Here is a 20,048-nt window from a genome sequence, read left to right on the forward strand (position 1 = left end):
AATCATATGGCATTGATGGAAATCTGCTGAAATGGGTGGAGAGTTTTCTAACAGGCAGGAAGCAAAGAGTTAATGTAAATGGAGGCCAGTCAACATGGGCTGATGTACATAGTGGTATTCCGCAAGGAAGTGTGCTGGGTCCAATCCTCTTTGTCATCTTTATAAATGACCTACCAGATGTAGTGGAAAGCTTTGTGAACATTTTTGCAGACGATACTAAGGTATTCACCCACATATTAGAAGATGATGATTGGAAGAAGCTCCAAGAAGATCTGGACAGGCTTAGTGAATGGTCGGACACCTGGCAACTCAAATTTAATGTATCCAAGTGCGGAGTTATGCATTATGGTAGCAAGACTGAGAACCACACTTATACAATGTCAGAGGAAGGTACCAAACGTGATCTTGAAGTTATAAAGGAAGAAAAGGACCTTGGTGTAAAATTTGACCCTTCCTTGTCCTTCAGTAAACATGCAGCCATGGTAGCTAATAAAGCCAATAGAATGGTAGGAATCATCCGTCGTACCTTTGACTTCATGGATGAGGAGATTCTAAAAATACTCTACAAGACATTGGTAAGACCACATCTTGAATATGCCAACAGCATCTGGAATCCATTGTACAACAAAGATGATTAGAGTCGCATCATCAACAGGAAGTGACGTGGCACGGACCGACAGAATATCTTTTGGGTCAAGGCAAAAACACATTCCCGCGAGACTTCTCATCCCTAGGGTGCATATAACAGCTAAATCGCGATGAAGGTGTATATTCTCTAAATCACATATATGATCCGCTGTTAAGAACTGTGCGCCCTAGGGATGAGAAGTCTCGTGGGAAATCATCGCATTACTGAAGAAGTCTCCCGACCAGGGAGACAAAACTGTCTGAGTGAGTAGTTACCTAGCTGGGGGTTTACAACCCCCCACGCTAGGTCCTGTTTTTCTATCCGATTCCTCTTTCTTCTTTCTGGCAACAAACTTCAAAATGCTTCTCCTCCTACATGTTACACCCTACAATTACGTAACTTGCACATATGTATCCGTTATATCCAGTACCCATAGGGTCTAAACAGAATTGGGGTCAAAAGTCATTAAGGGGGCATTTCCGGTATTTAACCAAATACCTTCAAAATGCTTCTTCTGCCACATATTAGTACAATGATGTCATTTGCACATATGCATCGGCTATACCACATGCCTGTAACTTGCATACAGAATTGGGGTCAAAGGTCATTAAGGGGGTAAAATCTTACAATTGCATTATCTGGACATCTGTAAGGGGTATGGGGCTCAAACTCGGTGACAACAAATCTCGTGACCAGGGGAACATTTTGCAGGGGTCAGGTCAAAGGTCATGCAGAGGTAAAATGTTAGAAATGCATTTCCTGGACATCTGTAAGGGGTACGGAGCTCAAACTTGGTGACAACAAACTTAATGATCTGGGGAACATTTTAGAACACTGCAGGGGTCAGGTCAAAGGTTATCTGGGGTCAAATCTTATAATTTCATTTTCTAGATATCTGTAAGGGGTATGGGGCTCAAACTCGGTGACAACAAATCTCATGACCAGGGGAACATTTTGCAGGGGTCAGGTCAAAGGTCATGCAGAGGTCAAATCTTAGAAATGTATTTCTGGACATCTGTAAAGGTACAGGGCTCAAACTTGGTGACAAACTTTATGACCAGGGGAACATTTTTGGAACATTTTGCAGGGGTCAGGTCAAAGGTCATCTGGGGAAAATCTTTAAATTGCATTTTCTGGACATCTGTAAGGAGTGCAGGACTCAAACTCGGTGACAACAAATCTCATGACCAAGGGAACATATTTGGAACATTTTGCAGGGGTCAGATACCGCCACAACACCAACACGCCCAGGCGGCGGATGACATGATCGAGCCGGCAACTCGTGAAACCGCCTGGCCGTATGGCATTTTCCATATACTCGGTTAGTTTTGTGGGGTTCATTATCGAACCCCAACGGTTTTAGCTTGTATTTATACTATTTATCAACATAGGCCTATTTGTTTGTGATATTTCAAGCATTTTAAAATTTCAAAATAATCCCATTCAATTACACGGTTGACGATGAAAATTTACTGAATTTAGGGACTGCACGTCACCACCTGAACACGCCCCAGCTAGGTTTGTGGTCTATGACCACCATTTGCCACTAGTTTTCTATTGGATTTGTCCACATAATTGAGAACTTTAACATAATAATATAGGCAGGGCTCTCAACTTTTTGGAATTGCTTGGCGTGGGACACTGTTGAATCGGATGGAATTATTTTTTGCTGACTACAATGTTCATTTTGACCCATGATTATCTGAGCCATGGTGCTCGAGAATCTAAAAAGTGGGGGGTAGGGACAACAAATTATTTTTACGATGCGTGAGATTTTACTCATTTGACGGCTCTTTGAGGGCTTTTGAGTGAGATTTATTACTTAGGCGTGAGATTATACTACCTTGGCGTGAGACCGTGAGAAAACGACTGAATGCGTGAGACTCACAGCCAATTGGTGAGAGTTGACAGCCCTGATATTAGGTTTATCCCAAATATGAAGTCTGTTAATCAGTGCTAAAATATTTCTGATACCAGTTGACCATGAGAAAATATCACTTGATATTAATCTTCTATTATCAGTGGGTGCTAAAATAACAAAAGATTGATCACCTTTCATGCATTTAATATTAAGTTTCCACCAATCTAACAGAAAGACAAAGCATGACAATTGAACTACCTATTAAAGGAGTGTTTCGTGATCCTAGCATCCTCTTTTTATGACATTTTTCAGTACATATCCACGAAAAAAGCCTATTCCCAAAATTTCAGTTGATTTCGGTTTTGCGTTTGCGAGTTATGCATGATTATGTGTATTACACTGCTCCATAGACAATGCGTTGTAATTTCGTTCTGGTGCACCAGAACGAAATTCAAATTTCACGATATCTTTGCAAAACGAATTAATCTGCAAGAAATATTTTGTACATAAACATTATGTAGCCAGAGGTTTCCAGTGATATAAAAATCTCAACTTTTTTTGAGAAAAGTGGGGGGATGAGGCTGTGGATCACGAAATGCCCCTTTAATTCACCTTGGACAGCATTGTTGGTTGCTTTTTTATGTACACCCAAAATAATATAGTGTGTGGATGACATTGACACTAAAAGTCATCCTTTGTCATTTTTATATTGTGTGCAATTCATTGTTTATCATCACGTAGCTGAACAATTTATTATTACCGTATTGGTCCGAGTATAGTCCCACCCATTTTTTAGGTGAACATTTTTCACAATTGGGGGTGGGATTATACTCAATTTTAAAAAAACAAAAAAAACAATTTTTTTTTTTAAAGTTTTTTTGGTTTTGGAGTGTCTGTGGACCTAGACCTAAATGCTAGGATCATTCATGGTTGACCTAAAAAAAAAAAATTAAAAAAAAAAAAATTTCAAGATGTTTTGTATTTTTAATATGAAAATTGATCATTTGTATTCATGTTGTCATACTCTATTAATGATTTCAAAATGCATTGAATTTGAATGCATTTTGAAATCATTAATAAGTATGACATGAATACAAATTATCAATTTTCATATTAAAAATACAAAACATCTTTTTTTTACAATTTCTGGAATTTTTCGAAAAATGGGGGGTGGGACTATACTCGAACGTGGGACTATACTCGGACGAATACGGTACATGTACATGTGTATGTGCAATTCACAAGTAGATGGTTTGTGACCAGAGAGACCAAGACATTGTGAGTAGTACGGTAGTATTATACTAGTTTACTAGTTTTTTCGTATTCATCATCATTCTCGTAGCTGAACATTTACTATTATGTGGAATTCACTAGCAATATGATCAGAGAGAAGAGGACATGGAGTAGAGTAGTAATACCAGTTTGTATTTCTTCGTATTCATCATTTCAGATTACGAGTATGGATTAGCATAAATTATTTCTTAAGTTAATAGGGTGTTTACATGGTAGTCAACTTCAAAACAAATTGTGAATTCGACTTTTATGCCATCACATCTCATTCTTCAAATAACCATTATGAAGTCGACTTCTAATTACGTGTTCGTTTACGCTGCAAAAGTCAAATTTGAAGTTGACTTTGAATTTGACAAATGTTGCTCTGAGTCGTCATTTGAAGTTGACTTCTGAAGTCGAGTTCAAATCACGACATCCCTGTTCACACACAAATGAAGTCGAGTTTAAAGTCGACTAAAGTCGATTTCAGGCTCTGTGTAAAGCTTTGCTCTGTTTTTTTTCTAATAAACAATTGCTACGCATTGAATTCCATTGCAGATCTAAGCATATTTGAATGATCCATCCAACTGCATTATAATGTTCATCTGACAATATGGCCATTGTTAGAGAAGACTCTCATCTTTCGTCCACATCATCTGTGTGTTGCCATTGCCATGGCCACAAATTCACCAGGAGTGAGGTCAAGACAGAACTCATTGCGCTTCTGAAGATATCTTGGCCAGTGGTACGTACAATTTGTTGTTTGCATGTCTTGTCTTCTGTCCAATACTGTTCGATAGTACTGTCCAATAGTGGTATAGCCAGGACTTTTTCACGTGATACCAATGCAAATTTCAAGGGAGGAAAATTTTGATGAAAATGGTCAAAAATGGGTTCAAAGGTACAAAATAAGGCATCTTAAATATCAAGAATTCTTATGAGGGAGGCAGCTGCCCCCTTGCTCCCCTGGCTACACCACTGCTGTCCAACACCCAGTACTGTGAGTTAAAGGGGCACTTGTGATCGACAGCCTCATCTGATGAGATTTTTCACACATTTTAGTTCATTTATTGATTATTGGTAAAAACAATAAGCTGTCCCGTTTGCTGGGAACACTCTCTAAAAATTGGTGATGGGGATGTGTGGCCACATTGACCCCCATTTTTCAACTACCTCTTTCACCAAATGACCCCCTTTTTGTTTTACTCAATTTACTGTCACCAAAAGACCCTTCATCATTTTTTTACAAATCTGATACTCTCTCACCAAATTTCATTATTTTTTTTTTTCAAATTTTTGATGACTTTCATATTTTGACCCAAATTTTTCTTATGGAAAAACTGCTTATTTTGATAAACTTTTCCCAGTCTCATGGAAAGACACTTTTTTTAGTAAGTCCCAAGAAAAGACCCTCCCCCTTTTTCGGTAAAAATTCCTCCATCTTGTGGAAAGACCCGACTTTTATTGGGTCTTCCCCTAGTTTCAAACTGTTGTCCACATATCCCAGTCATTTCCTAAGTCAAGTGCCACCTCCCACTTCTGGATTGGCACAAAGATGATAAAATAATGGATAGTTTTCATTTTGTATACCGTTGACTTTCAGATGACAAACCAAGTTCTGTGGTTCTTACTGACTGTTATCAGTATCATATTCTCCGGTCATCTCGGTCAAACAGAGTTAGCTGCTGCGGCTATTGGTCAGTCGGTAAGACAAAAACATATGTTTGTCACACATTCATAAAGTTGTGTAGATTTATACTTTTTTCTTGTATTTGATATACAGGGAAAGAAGAATTACGCATCGCAAGACTAGCACATTTAAACATGAATTTACAAATGGAAACATAACATTCATAGACAGATATACCAGAGTAAAAACTCTGGACATACCTGCCTGTGTGGGGACTTCTCACTTGTCGGGCAAGCGCTCTACCACTGAGCTACACAGACTGTCCCTGATAAACATGACTCAAGTCTGGTACTTATGGATATGAGCAGTCAAGGGTAAACAGTACAAACAACACATTACATACCAGTGTACGAGATCAATTTAATAATGATGCTTACCCGCCAGCCTAATATAATCATACAAACAGAGGAAGAGGCTTACGCATTATACACTGGAACATGGAAACATTCAAACATTACAAACTAGTGCACGAGATCAAATTAATGATGCTTAATCTGATCATACTCCCCCTGTATTGTGGCTTTACCTATATCTTCCACACCTGGAGTAAGTATTACAAATGGAAGTTATCCAATTGTCTATTCTATTCAAAATTGATACTCCCTCTGTGGCAGACTTTTTTAGCTAAACCTTCCACAGGGGTAGTATGGCTTTTAAATGGAATAGCCCATTGCATGTTTGTGATGAATTGGTTAAATAGCAAACAATACAAAGAATTTTTTTTTGCTTTGTCTTGAAAATGGTTCAAATTTGTAAGCAGCCAAGACTCATTTGTGAGGGGAAGTTTACTCATATTGGTTGTTTTGTCGTTATTTTTTGCCCTTAGGTTATCCATGTAGCCTTCAGATCAGTTGCTGTGGGGTATACATCTACCTGCGATACTCTGTTTGCACAGGTAAATTACTTTCATAATCATAGTCATAAATACCAGCCCCAGCAGGACGTGCCCATAAGCTAAAGCCTGAAGTATTCCACATTGCAGATTTTACGCGAATAAAGCAGAATTTAGGATGAAAAGCAGAAAATGCAGTTTTCATAAAAAGAGAATAAATAAAAATTCCCTTTAAAAGGAAAGCCAGCCTCAATGTAGAAGAGGTCTTGTAATTAGTTTTGGTCAATGTGAAAGGCATTTTTAGGATCACGACTTACTACATCCATGTTACATGACAGTCCACCAAACCATCAACGGTGAGAAGATGTACACTGAAACTGCAGAAAACATTAACTCCTAATCTCCTGTCAACTCTTTAATTCATTATTGTTCATTATTATTAATTCATTATTGTTCTCTAAATTGTTCTGTTCTGGTTTTATTTGTCTTTTCAGCTTTTTACCCACGATATTTCAATTTTCAATTTTTAATACCATAACTTACGAACTCAATTTCTTCGCTTAGGAATGTCCGATTTTATTGGGGAAAACGGCGTTGTGGAGCAAAATAGCTCTTTATGTGAAAGCCTCCAAATTTATAAGCTGTCCAAAAGATGTCTGTTTTTGACATGATACGCCCAATTCTTAAAGACCCATTCAGTGATCCCAGTGCAAGAGTAAAAAAATTAAAATTGTTTATAAATTGCTTAAAAGAGAAGGATAGGCCTTAGTCATTCTAAAAATACAGATTCGTGTAAAATGTCTTATTTTGTCTTAAATAGGCCTACACGGCTTTTGGCTGAACCATTCGCAGACTTAGCACATCTATGTAATAACAAAGGTACGGTACCAAAATTTTGATGATTTTTACGATCGTCCGGATGAGCAAATCACTGAATGGGCCTTTAATATTAATAATAGATAAGCTGCCTTTAAAAATATTATTGACAATGTTGAGAGTAGGAATTACCTTGAAAAATGTCTCAAAAATACAACATGCCAGTTATATTCCGGTCTGAAACGATCAGACAATATTTTAAACATTAATAACATCATAAACCCAAATCGTGAAAAAATCACCCCGGGTAGATTTTTGGCTATTTCTCCATTTACGATCCTGCCCAAAAGTGTCTGCTTCGATATACCACGTCACAAATACTACACTGCACTGACTGCAGGTTTTAGTTAAAAGGGCATTTCGTGATCCACAGCATCATCCCCTAACTTTTCTCAAAAAAGTTGAGATTTTTATATCACTGGAAACCTCTGGCTACATAATGTTTATGTACAAAATATTTCTTGCAGATTAATTAGTTAGCAAAGTAATCGTGAAATTTGAATTTCGTTCTGGTATACCAGAACAAAATTGCAACACATTGTGTACACATAACCATGCATAACTCTTAAAGGCAAAATCGGAATCAACTGAAATTTTTTAGAATAAGCTTTTTTGTGGATATCTACTGAAAAATGTCATAAAAAGAGGATGCTAGGATCACGAAATACTCCTTAAATTAAGCCATATAACATAATATAAACTCACCTTACATGTACATTTTTTATTTTAAAATAATTTGATATTAATTAGCAATGTATAGTTTACTATATGATAGATGGTGGCAAGAACATTTATAAAGGACTGATTACTCACTGCAATCTTCACTCTTGTGTGTTTTGACTGTAAGTTTATGAATCAAATAAAAAAGATAGAAAGTAGCTTCACTTACGTTATGTGTCATTTTATTTATAACATAGAAGTTATTAAATTAATAAAGTAAGACAATTTATTTATCTATAAGTGCATGTCAAATGGGTACATTGTTCAATACTATAGGCCTACATGCATAAATTATGCCCATATTATAGCTAGGCCCTAAAAACTTTATTTTGCATCGGATTTTTCCCGTTGAAAAGGCAAAACTGATGTTCATGATAGCAACTATTTCATCAATAGCATTTTGAGTCATTTTTATCCATAAAACGACACAGGATAGGATAGATAATTACTTTGACATCAATATGGTCCATATGATGAAGATTTTGATTCTTAGATCTGTTATCAACATGATATCACCACATCTGTGATATCACGCTGTTCAGTGGTCAAGGACCCCGGGTCAAAGACACTGAAATGACATACTTTTCTTCTGCTGACCATATGATGCTGTATATTAACTATTATTGTTACATTTTAGGCCTATACCTAAAACTTTTAAAGTCATATTAATTCAAACATAACTTTGGTAATACTCACTCGTTTTAGTTCGTTGAAACGGCAAAACATACTTACTTTTCCTAACAAATCAATTAAAATATTTAAAAAAAATTTAACCACAAAAAGTAAAAAAAAAAAATCATTCCAATACCACTAAAATATAATCTCTTGAGTAAACTGACCCCAAACCTGAAACAGATCCAGCCCCGAATGGGCTGGCGAAAACATCAAAACCCCACAAAAAATGAAAAGAATGAACAATATTATCAATAAAATGATATAAATATTAAAATCGTGTACAAAATGTAACATAATAAAGAATGTTTTACCATAAAATACAGACCATACCACAGGCCAACAATTTTGCAAATTGCAAAATTTACAAAGCAGAAGAAAGCAGAATTTGACATTTGTAAAGCAGAAATTTTTTGGCTTTACCATAAGCCACACATGATGGATAACAGATGATGGGGAAGACTAATGCTGAATTCATACTTTTCTGCCGCTTTGCTGCTCTGACGACAATTTTTGCTTCGCTAGCGATTAGGCCTGGCATTTTCGGGTAATTTTGTACCCGGGTACCCGCCGCATTTTTCGGGTAACCCGAAATTGCAAAAAAAAAAAAAAAAAAAAAATTCAAGATGTTTTGTATTTTTAATATGAAAATTGATACTTTGTATTCATGTCATACTCTATTAATGATTTCAAGATGCATTCAAATTCAATGCATTTTGAAATCATTAATAGACTATATATGACATGAATACAAATTATCAATTTTCATATTAAAATACAAAACATCTTGAATTTTTTTTTTTTTTTTTAGGTCAACCATGAATGATCCTAGCATTTAGGTCTAGGTCCAGGGACACTACAAAACCTAAAAAATAAAAAACTTAAAAAAAAAAAAAAAAATCTCGGGGCGGGTACCCGCTAGCCCGCCCGAAAATGCCAGCCTTACTAGCGATGACCAGCGACAAGCTGATATGTCAATCACTCCATCACTTTGCACAAAGTGGCAGATCACAAGGAGTTTGAATTCAAGTCAACCCGGGATTGGTGCCGCTCTGACGTATGAGAACGGAAACAATTTTTGGCAGTGCTGAGCGGCAACATTGGCTTTGCTTTCATAGTCATGAGGGAGAGTTTACCATGAAAATGTTGTAACATCTCCAACACCACCACTGCGAGACAAGTAGCCTATTTGCCGGGCCATTTTGCTTCCATATATTGCTCGATTTGAAGACACTTTTTGCACATTTCGTCGTCTGTATTCCATAGTGGCGTATAGTGGGGCGCCGCAAATAAACAACTTTTCAAGAAAATCGGGTTTGAAGAAATGCCAATTTAAAATCGAGTTGTGTAAATCAGACATTCATTATATTTTGTAAATGATGTGAAATTTCTGTAGTAAACTAAATAGATTTTATTGTTATATATTTTTCAAAAGAATAAATACATACTATTGCTGGCAAACTGAAAATAAAACTATACGTCACTATGGAAAACAAACAAAACGCATAATACCCTAACCTAACGTTAACCGTGACGCCACCTCGGTCGCTGTGTAATCCCTATGGGGTTATTGTGATTAAGTATTCCATAGTGGCGTATAGGTCCGATACGTGTACGCCACTATGACATACGATGTTTTTCATTTTTGCCGATATTTCATAATTATAAAATGTGTATAAAAAGTGGCGTATGGTCGATACGCCACTATGGAATACAAAAAATGTCACTTTGTAACTATATGCCTACATTTAATTAATTAATTACTAATTAATTAGCTAATTATGACTGATGAGACTTAGAAAAATGAAAGAGAACATCATTAAAAACATATGTGCCAATTTTCAAAAAATGACCAAAAATCACTATACGCCACTATGGAATACAGCCGACGATTTTATTTGCTTTTTGGTGTCAGCACTATTTTGTCCTATAATTTCAAACAAATCCTTACCTATTAGCAGGATAAAACAAGAATTACTGGTTGATTGTACTGCAGTGGAATTTCATTCTGTGAGTCTGTCATGATATGATTTATGTTGTGGCTCAAGATGTGCAGTAATCATCTCTTCTGACTGAGTGTCCTTTTTCACGTTTATTATTTACATTATGTTACACATCAAAATGATTAGACTGTGTAAGATTATCCTATCACCAAGTGAGGGTACTATCACCCTGTGATAGTTCCATTTTCTTTGTTTTTGCCTGAAAGCAGGAAACGGTAGAAATAGCAAATGTCATGTGACCCCCATTTAAACCAATCAGATGACAGAAAACTATATAATGAAGTATATAATATGTTTTATTCATTTCAGACATATGGTAGCACTAACAAGAAGAGAGTTGGTGTGATGTTTCAGAGGGGTATTCTGACTACTACATTGGTACTCATGGTGTGTGCAGGTGTGCTGATCAATACTGACCTCATATTACTACTGGTGGGTCAAGATCCTGAGGTCGCTAGGTAAGAGAATTCCTATGAGGTAACCCTTAAGATGAAATTGTAACATTTCCATCAAAAATAGATTGTATTTCTTTTCTACAAAATGTTAGTTTTCACTGTCAGATATATGTCCCCGTTTAAGGGGGTACTACACCCTTGCCAAATTTTGTGCCTATTTTTGCATTTTTCTCAAAAATTATAGCGTATTGGTGACAAGTAAGATATGTATATTATAGGGGCAAGGACTAAGTAAATAAGTAAATACCTATTGTTATATATTCTACTAATTTTGTGATTATTTATATATTATTGCAGATTGGCAGGTGTATATGTGTACATTTATTTAATAGGCGCACCAGTAAGTAGGGTAACCATGGTAACCATGTCCTAATTAGCATAATTATATGTTTTATTTATGACATATGTAGAGGGTATCCATTAATCAATGCCAAAGCATTCTGGGCCCCTTGTGTAGCCCAGCTTTTTTCCAGAGGAGGCTGGGGGGGGGGGCAAGAAGAAGGGGGACAATATTTTCCACAGGCTTTGCTGCTGGGTACTCTTTGGGATGTGACAGGGCTAAATTGTGACTGATGAGCGATTGCTGAATTATGTCATGCATCGCTATTAGCAAAATAATAGATCCAATTGATAGGAAATGATTGATTGATGCATTCACTTGTCAAGTGATATCGCTCGATCGAAAGTTGAGATTTCTTCAACTTGCAAAAGCGACATCATTTTTGCCTCAGTGATTTGTATCGATTGATTGGCGTGACGCTCAGAAAACAGAAGAAACATTGAGGGTGTCACTTAGGGATTCAATCATGTTTCACCGTTGTTCATCACCGTTTAACAACGATGCGGCCGCGTCGTCTGCGTGGTTTACTTTGCGAGGGCAGCTTTAGGTGCCCGAGCGAAGTAAACCACGCAGACGCGCCGGACGCGAGTTGTTAAACGGTGATGAACAACGGTGAAACATGATTGAATACCTTTCAACAACGAAAAGAAGCTAAAGATCATATAATTCACATTATTTCATGAGGAATGTCAGTTAAAACCATTGCCACTCAGCCTTACAAAAACTTTGATGATTTCTCTGTTGATATCAGCAATAGGCCTAAAACTACAGAATAAAACTGCAATGTTTAGCCGCTACCTGAAAAATACTGAATTCAAGTTGTTAAGCTTGCATACGCACACAGGTTCCAGGCATGGCCAATTTACGCACTCTCGCGTAAGCGTAAACTTCAAGACGCGTTGGCAGTATACGCTACAGTAAAAGTGTGGATTCATCATGGATTAACAACGGTTGGCTCCTGTACAAAGGTATAGGAGGAGTTGTTGAATGTGAAGCAAAGCACACATTATATGGCTTTGATTTATTGTTAAATTCTGTTTCTCTCACTTAATTTTGTAGATGGATATATTTTCCTATATATTGACAAAGTACCTGCAGTGCCAAAGCTACATGATTCCTACCGTCGTTGTTATGGTGATAACTGCAGGACTTAGTGTCGTCTTCCATTATGTCGCTATTAATCTTCTCGGATATGGCCTCAAGTAAGTTCCTATACTATGACAAAAAAATTGTTTTTTATCTTCATATTGTTATCATTTCCATATAAATGGGCTATTGCAGTTGAAATCCCCACTACACCTGTGGAAGATTTTGGAAATATCCTCCACAGAGGGGGTATGTTTTTCAAATGTAATTGGTCAGGTTAATCATTTTGAAACCCATACTCCCCCTGAATTATGGCTTACCTATATTTTTCACAACTGGAGTGAGTATTTTAAATAGATGTTACCCAATTGTCTATTTGATTCAAAACTTATACTCCCTCTGTGGAAGACTTAAGCTAAATCTTCCACAGAGGTAGTGTGGATTATAAGTGGAATAGCCCAATGAAGAACAGATTGCTGTAAGGCGACAAAATAAAAACACCTATTTTACAGGTCCGACCGACCCAGATTTTGCATTTTGGCATACTTTTTTATTTTATTTTATTCAACTAAAATCATGTTCCATAAGCTGTTTTTTATTATAAAAATGTATTAATTTTGACTGAAAATTTTTGAAAAAACGTTTTGAAAACCATTTTCATTTTTTTTTTTTTTTTTTTGCTTTCAATTCATCAAATTTTTTGCCCGATTTTTCGAACTTCCAGCAATATTTTAGCCACCAGAAAGATTTTTTTCATTGCCTAAACAAATATACAATCTGTCAAGTACCTAGACACTCTGTATTTGTGTAAAATGATTGTCATACATTGTAAGTCTTGCAAGTATCCCCAAAGGATTACTTTAAGGTGACTGTGCACTCTCAGAAATGCATTAATTCATGAATTAAAAGTGCTGTAACTTCACGCAAGATATATAAATGTATACATTTTTGAAAAGGAAATTAGTCAAGGAATCTAAATAAAAACACTGATTTTGCGCAAAACACAAATTTTAGAGAAAAAATGCAAAATGCATTTTTTCCTCAAATTTTTGTAAACACTATAGAAAAAGTAAAATCTAAAATTTGGCTTTATGTGTATGTTTTTGTAAACTAGATACTCCATCCCAGTTTTTTGTTTGGATTTTGGTTTTGTTGAACTTGAATTATTGAATTTTATTGCTATTATTGCATTGTATTTTTGCTTGTAATTGTAGCGATATTGTGTATATGTGATCGAATTTGAAAAAGGTTTTGATATGTGTTTCTATAGAGAATATGTAATGAAGTGAGTTAAATTAATATTGATTTTTCAGTGGTGTGATGATTGCCCAAGTGAGCTCCTATTACCTTCAAGCTTTTCTGTTAGTGGCTGTCACAAAGTGCAAAAATCTTCATGTAGAGACATGGGGAGGTAAGTGTGATGTCATAGAAATGGAAGCTCTCCCACCATTAACAGACGACTTAGAGGAGAGGGCTTCAACGGTGCTCAAATTAATAGTTAGATATAGTTATGGGCATACAGCATCTTAAGGCATTTTGGGTACATCAAACTAAAAATTTGAAATTCCAAGGCGAGACCATTCTGTCAAATTAGAGTATGAAAGCTGTTGCGAGTCTTTAGCCCTACCCACAGTGGTCATTTAGGTGTGGGTGCCCTGTGTGTTAACCGACCCGCTAGTTCCAGTGGAGGCACCCAATGGTGACATTTTGTGAGATTGGGTGGGTTTAGAGTTAATAAAGAAGACATAGTGTTTTGGGTCAACTTTTCTGGTGACCATACGGGCCTTTGTCAACCCTAATGCCAAGAGAGGGGTTTGGTTCGAGTATGTGCCCTATGTGTCGCCTGTCCCCGCCTACTGAAGGGGAGGCATGCACCAGCCTGCAGGATTTTTAGCATTCATTGTGGGTATGGGTTATCCAATAATGTAGCATTTGAGAAGGAGTGAAAATAGTTTGTATTAAAAAGTGTACACATATCGGTCCACACTACTAATACATTGCCATATACGCCATATGTTACTGTGTAAAATGGCAGCCATTCACCATTACAGTGCACAATAGAATTTAGGTACCAGTTATGCTCACCTTTGAGCTTTATTTATCGTAAACAAAGACAGATATGTCATAATTGGAAACAGCAGCCAATAGATTGGCTGCATGTTTTAGTTTGGATTTAAGACCTCATTCATTGAAATCGGTCAAGAAATTAAGGCACGATGATGAAAAACCTGAGGAAGATGCAAATGCAAAAGTTGCAGTTTGCTCCATTACATGCCCTATTGATTTGTACACAAAGGGTTCTCGAACAAGAGAACTAGCACTGTGCTTTCCATTGATTAGTGCATTAACACTATAGTGTCATGCTTTCATTGATTAGGACATTAAAGTGCAACTTTTGATTTTGTTCCTTCCTTAGGTTATAGATCACAGTTTCTTTAATTCTCAACCAATTTCAACAAATGAGGTCTTAAATCAGAGCTAAAGGGTGAGGTACTGGCTGCTTGTTTAAATTTGGAAAAATCTGTCTTTGTTTAGAATATACAGGGATGAACATAACTGGTACCTTAATTCTTTTGCTTACTGTATTAAGTAGTGTGGATTTATATGGGTGAAATTGAAGGAACATACTGAAACATTTATATATTTTCATCACAAAGGGTCAGCTAGTTGTGTAACATTCCATTTCTATATAGGTTGGACACTGGATTGTCTTCAAGAGTGGGGTATGGTCTTTAAGCTTGGTATACCTGGTGCTTTTATGATGTGTATGGAATGGTGGAGCTTTGAAATTGGCTTCTTTGTAGCTGGTAAGTACAGCCTTTATCAAGTGTATCCTTGATGATAAGATGTTCAGGACTTAGATTACTCCCCATTCCAGAAAAATACAGCACTAATTTTTTGGGATTAAAAAATTATTATCAAGTTTGTTCTGCCAAATGAAACAGCTCAATCCTAATCATTCATTTAGTCCTAACTTGAGATAAAAGAAAAAATGCACTATTTTACTAATTTCTTGAAAAAAGAGCCAAAAACATGCATTTTCGGTATGTTTTCTGACAATCGAGTAACAAAAATCACAGACTTGGAACAAGTCTAAGCATTCAAAATCTTGAGTATATGCCGAAATTTTGCTCTAATTTTCACTTTTTTGTGTTACTTTATTATGGTTGGTTATAAGAATGAAACATGTCTTTTCCAAAAATTAGAATGCATAAACTGAAAAACACCCTAAAAATGCATGTTTTTGGCCCTTATTTCCAAAAATGGGCTAAACATTAAAATTTGACTTATATCGCTGTGGGACTAACTAATGGATTAGGATTGAGCTATGTTTCATGTGGCAAAACAGGATAATATTTTTATTATTTCTGGAATAGGGACTAGTGTGAAGACTCCATTGAAAAATTAAGCAGCTTATGCAATAAAGCTGTATGATCATTCAATAGAATATTTATGTTCTAGGCTATTTCCGTGCTCCTTTACACATAGGATAAACCCTTTATGCAGTGGCGGTGCGGGGGGGGCAGGGTGGGGGCAAATGCCCCCCAGTCAGAACTCTTGTCCCCCCCCTGTTGTCCCCCCCCCCAGAAAAAACCCAAAATTACGAAAATTTCCACTTTTTACAATAATTTTAGCATAAACTTTGTTGATTTTGCCCCCCCCCCCTGAAATACACTTTTCCCCCCTAATGCCCCCCCCCCGAAAAAAAAATTTCCTGGCGCCGCCACTGCCTTTATCACAGTTCCTTCACACCTTTTTGCCAATGTAGCATGACTGTATGTGCGTGAATACCTTAGATTGAATAATGTAATGATATAGCGCGATCAACACCTTTAACAAACCCCATGACGTCATGCGACCCTGACAAGAACGGGTGCTTTACATACGATAAACAGATGCATGCATTTGCAAGGGCGAAAGATCTGGCAGAAGGTTGTTTTTTTGTGATACTTAATTAATGCTATTTACGGAATAAATCGCATACACACTACTGTCTACTAAAAATATGTATTGACAATATGTCTCTTGTTATGCCGCACTTTAGTTACTGTAGCCATGTTTGGTCTATGCTCTCTAACACTTTCCAGTAGGTTGCAAGTTCTTATGAACAATCTTGCAAGAATCATTCTTTCTGCTGACATAAGAACTCCTATTGATACATTGATGAATGACCTAAAGTGGCTCAAATTAGACCAAAGCTGGAACAATCATATTCTTGTTATGTTATTCAAGTGCCTTACTGGGAAAGCTCCTGATTATCTTTGTTCTAGATTCAGCTTTACCCATTCTATTCATAGCTATAGTACAAGAGGAAATTCATCTAATTCACTTCTTGTTCCTCATTACAATTGACATTGGTCAATTTAAAAACTATATTCAGGGGGATTGATCATTATGTAATCATATTATTATTATATAATTGTATATTTTAACCAATTCCATTTTGTACAATGTACCGGTACTGTAAATGTTATTCCATTCTTAATATACTTTTGTTAATATTCTTAAGTTATACTCTGTAACAGGGCCCCCTAGAATAGCAGTGCTTTGTCACTGAAGGGGCTACCCTGTATAATGAAAGCGCAAATAAATAAATAAATAAATATGTTCAATACTGAACGCTGTCACTGAATATGAGCTTATGGCTCCCATTACGGTTGTTGAAAGAAAATGCGTCCGGGATCCCCCCAATATATGTGACATCCCATATCAAAAGAAGACACTTTTGGGCAGGTTATCAATTTTAAGGTTTTTACAAATCTTAAATGTAGGGATATTTTGCTCCACAATGCCGTTTTCCATAATGAAATCGGGCATTCCTAAGCAAAGATATTGAGTTTGTAAGTTATGTTATTATAAAATTGGAAATTGAGATATATAGGGTCTTTTCATCTTTTCAGTTTCCGTAAGTCTACTGTTCAAATACGAAAACGCAAGGGATTCAGTAAGTTTACTGTAATCTGACTTCATTGTTAACTTTGAAGTACCAATCAGCTTATTTCAATAGGGGCGGATGCCTATATCAATAAAAGCTGAAGAGACAAGATTATGAAACACTGGTGTTAACACCGGTGTTTTTAATGGTCTAGCGCCCTCTCGTCTTTGACATTTTTAAATTGATCTACATTAATTTGACAAAATGCATGCCAATCCGAATGACAAAGTCCACTTTTTTCTATAAAAACGTTGAAAATAAGCCCTTAAATCACAAAAGGTCCACTTATGAGCCTGTCGCACCCCAATGCACTTGTTCAGGGCCACAGTGGCGCCCTTCCCTCGTATCAATGTCTATCTCCCTATTTTGCTTCCTCCTGCCCCCCCCCATGATCAGTTTCCCCACTCCATCCCCGGTCCCTACTCTCTCCTGTCGAGTTCTTCTCTTTCTAATCTTTCCGTCTCTCCCTCTCCTCTCTTTCTTCCTCACCCCCTCCCACTCTCACTTGTTCAGTCTCAAGTATCTCCTCCCTCCCTCCCCCTCATGAAATTTATCAGTATGATCCATGACTGAAAATAAGCTCTGCAAAAATAAACATTTAAAATAACCCCAAGTCTTGCATATAGGCCCAACCAATTATCAGATTAGCTTGCCATTGCAACGAATGAATAAAATACATTATCTTTGCTCCAATGCAATTCTTTTGCATTGCATTTCAATATAGAACATGATTACCAAATCGCCACTTGTACGCGCCTCATTGGGAGATATTGGGCTATTTCAGATGCTCATTTCATCGCCAATATGAAAGACTTTTGCTTATAACTTGGCAACATGGTTAGTATATATTTCAATGCAAGACTATTTTTACGAGCTACTTACGCCTAGGCGTAAGTGCATATACACCAATCACAAGTCACTTGTATCCGTACAATTTACCGCGAATTTAGGACCGTAAAATTTAGACTCTTCTTTTGTCTAGACTAGATTAGACCTCTCATCTCAAGGTTTTATGTCAAAAATTAACATAACTTACTGAAACAAAAACTGAAATTCATGAGCTTCAAATTATTAGTAACTAACAAACGGCTAGAATAAAAGATTGGTCACACCTGGGAGGCTACCACTTCAGAATAACAATGACTTACAAAAATGGATACGGAAACAGAAACTGAAAAGATAAACGACGGTTGGGCCATTAAAAATATTATTGACAATGTTGAGAGAAGAATTACCTTGAAAAATGTCTCAAAAAATACAAGATGCCATGCAGTTATATTCCGGTCTGAAACTATCAGACAATATTTTAAACATTAATAACATCACAAATTCGCAACAAACCCAAATTGTGAAAAAAATCACCCCACACAGATTTTACCCACATTTTTCCCAATCCTGCCCAAAAGTGTATGCTTTTGACATGGGACGTCACATATTTGCAATGTTCAATTGATATAATGTGCATTTTGAAGTGTCCTACATCTTTTGTAGGGAGGAGGATGGGAGGACAATTCCCATCCAGGAAATATACTCTGCTTAATAGTAGAATTTTCTTATTTCTAGTCCAATAAACAATACTCACTGTGGATGTTTCGATGTCTACCAGACATCTTTTTCTACACTATTGTTGTTGTGACGAACTTCTGTGTACCACTGATGCTGATGGTTGCTTTGCAACATGGTTGCCAGTTCTCTTACCAAGAAGATCGTCAAACATGTGACTGAGAATGTATTGCCCCTCGTCCCTGTTCATGATGGTTTACTGTTTTCTTATCAACCTCAACCACGTTGCTAATAAGCAACCATCAGCATCAGTGGTACACAGAAGTTCGTCACAACAACAATAGTGTAGAAAAAGATGTCTGGTAGACATCGAAACGTCCACAGTGAAATAAGAAAATTCTACTATTATGTTTCATAACAGTCCTGATGAACATGTTCAGTAATATACTCTGCTAGGGGGAACCTAGATCCGTTATTGACATGCAGCAGGACAAGGCCAAATATCATGAACTTTAATCGATAATTACAAAAAAAAGAAAACATTGTAAAATTGCAGTAGAACCAACGAAATGAAATGATTTTATTTGTTTGTGTATGTAAGAAGGTATGGAAGCTTAACCCCCAGAGCACTACCTGCCGATCTAACATTGCCTCTGATTGGTCAATTACATGATATCTTCATTTTAATCACCAATCAGAATGGAGCTTTGCAAATAATTCACCCCAATTTTTTTGGGTGGTGTAATGATTCTAACAATATTGCTGATTGGTTCAATTGATAAAGAAAACTTCTTTTTGACCAATAGGCAGGTAGTTCTCATAGGGTTAAAATTGCCATCCTATTTGACGAGATGGCGAGTTAATTTACGTTGACAAGTGGATAAACTATCAAAATTAAGTTGCCATGGTGAGATCATTTATTTTGATACCTTTTCCTGATTGGTACTTTGATTCAACAATGTTTGACAAAATAATATGAACACTTATTACGTAAATGATACATACATACATACAAACCACTGAATAACATCTTCGTATAATTCTACCTCAGTGGTTATATTTCTTATAAAAGAATGCTTGTTAAGGCTGTATATGTGTGATTAAGTAATCACAATCCCTGCATGTGCTTATTGAAATAGTTGAACCCCCTGAGTACTACCTGCCGATCTAACAT

At 36.5% G+C, this 20,048-nt stretch overlaps 1 protein-coding gene across 1 annotated transcript in view; it reads left to right on the forward strand.

The window, feature by feature from the left end:
* The window catches only part of LOC140172693 (multidrug and toxin extrusion protein 1-like), a 45,556-nt gene that overhangs the window by 1,643 nt on the left and 23,865 nt on the right, over window positions 1-20,048 (forward strand). Inside the window, exons 2-9 of the mRNA XM_072195824.1 lie at window positions 4,320-4,506; window positions 5,365-5,466; window positions 6,278-6,346; window positions 10,864-11,012; window positions 11,307-11,349; window positions 12,409-12,551; window positions 13,749-13,846; window positions 15,129-15,242. Coding sequence (XP_072051925.1) covers window positions 4,375-4,506; window positions 5,365-5,466; window positions 6,278-6,346; window positions 10,864-11,012; window positions 11,307-11,349; window positions 12,409-12,551; window positions 13,749-13,846; window positions 15,129-15,242 — 850 coding nt within the window. The 5' untranslated portion in view covers window positions 4,320-4,374. The remainder of the gene's footprint in view (window positions 1-4,319; window positions 4,507-5,364; window positions 5,467-6,277; window positions 6,347-10,863; window positions 11,013-11,306; window positions 11,350-12,408; window positions 12,552-13,748; window positions 13,847-15,128; window positions 15,243-20,048) is intronic.

This window comes from Amphiura filiformis, chromosome 16 (genome assembly GCF_039555335.1).
Source record: "Amphiura filiformis chromosome 16, Afil_fr2py, whole genome shotgun sequence".
In the NCBI taxonomy this organism is placed as follows: domain Eukaryota; kingdom Metazoa; phylum Echinodermata; class Ophiuroidea; order Amphilepidida; family Amphiuridae; genus Amphiura; species Amphiura filiformis.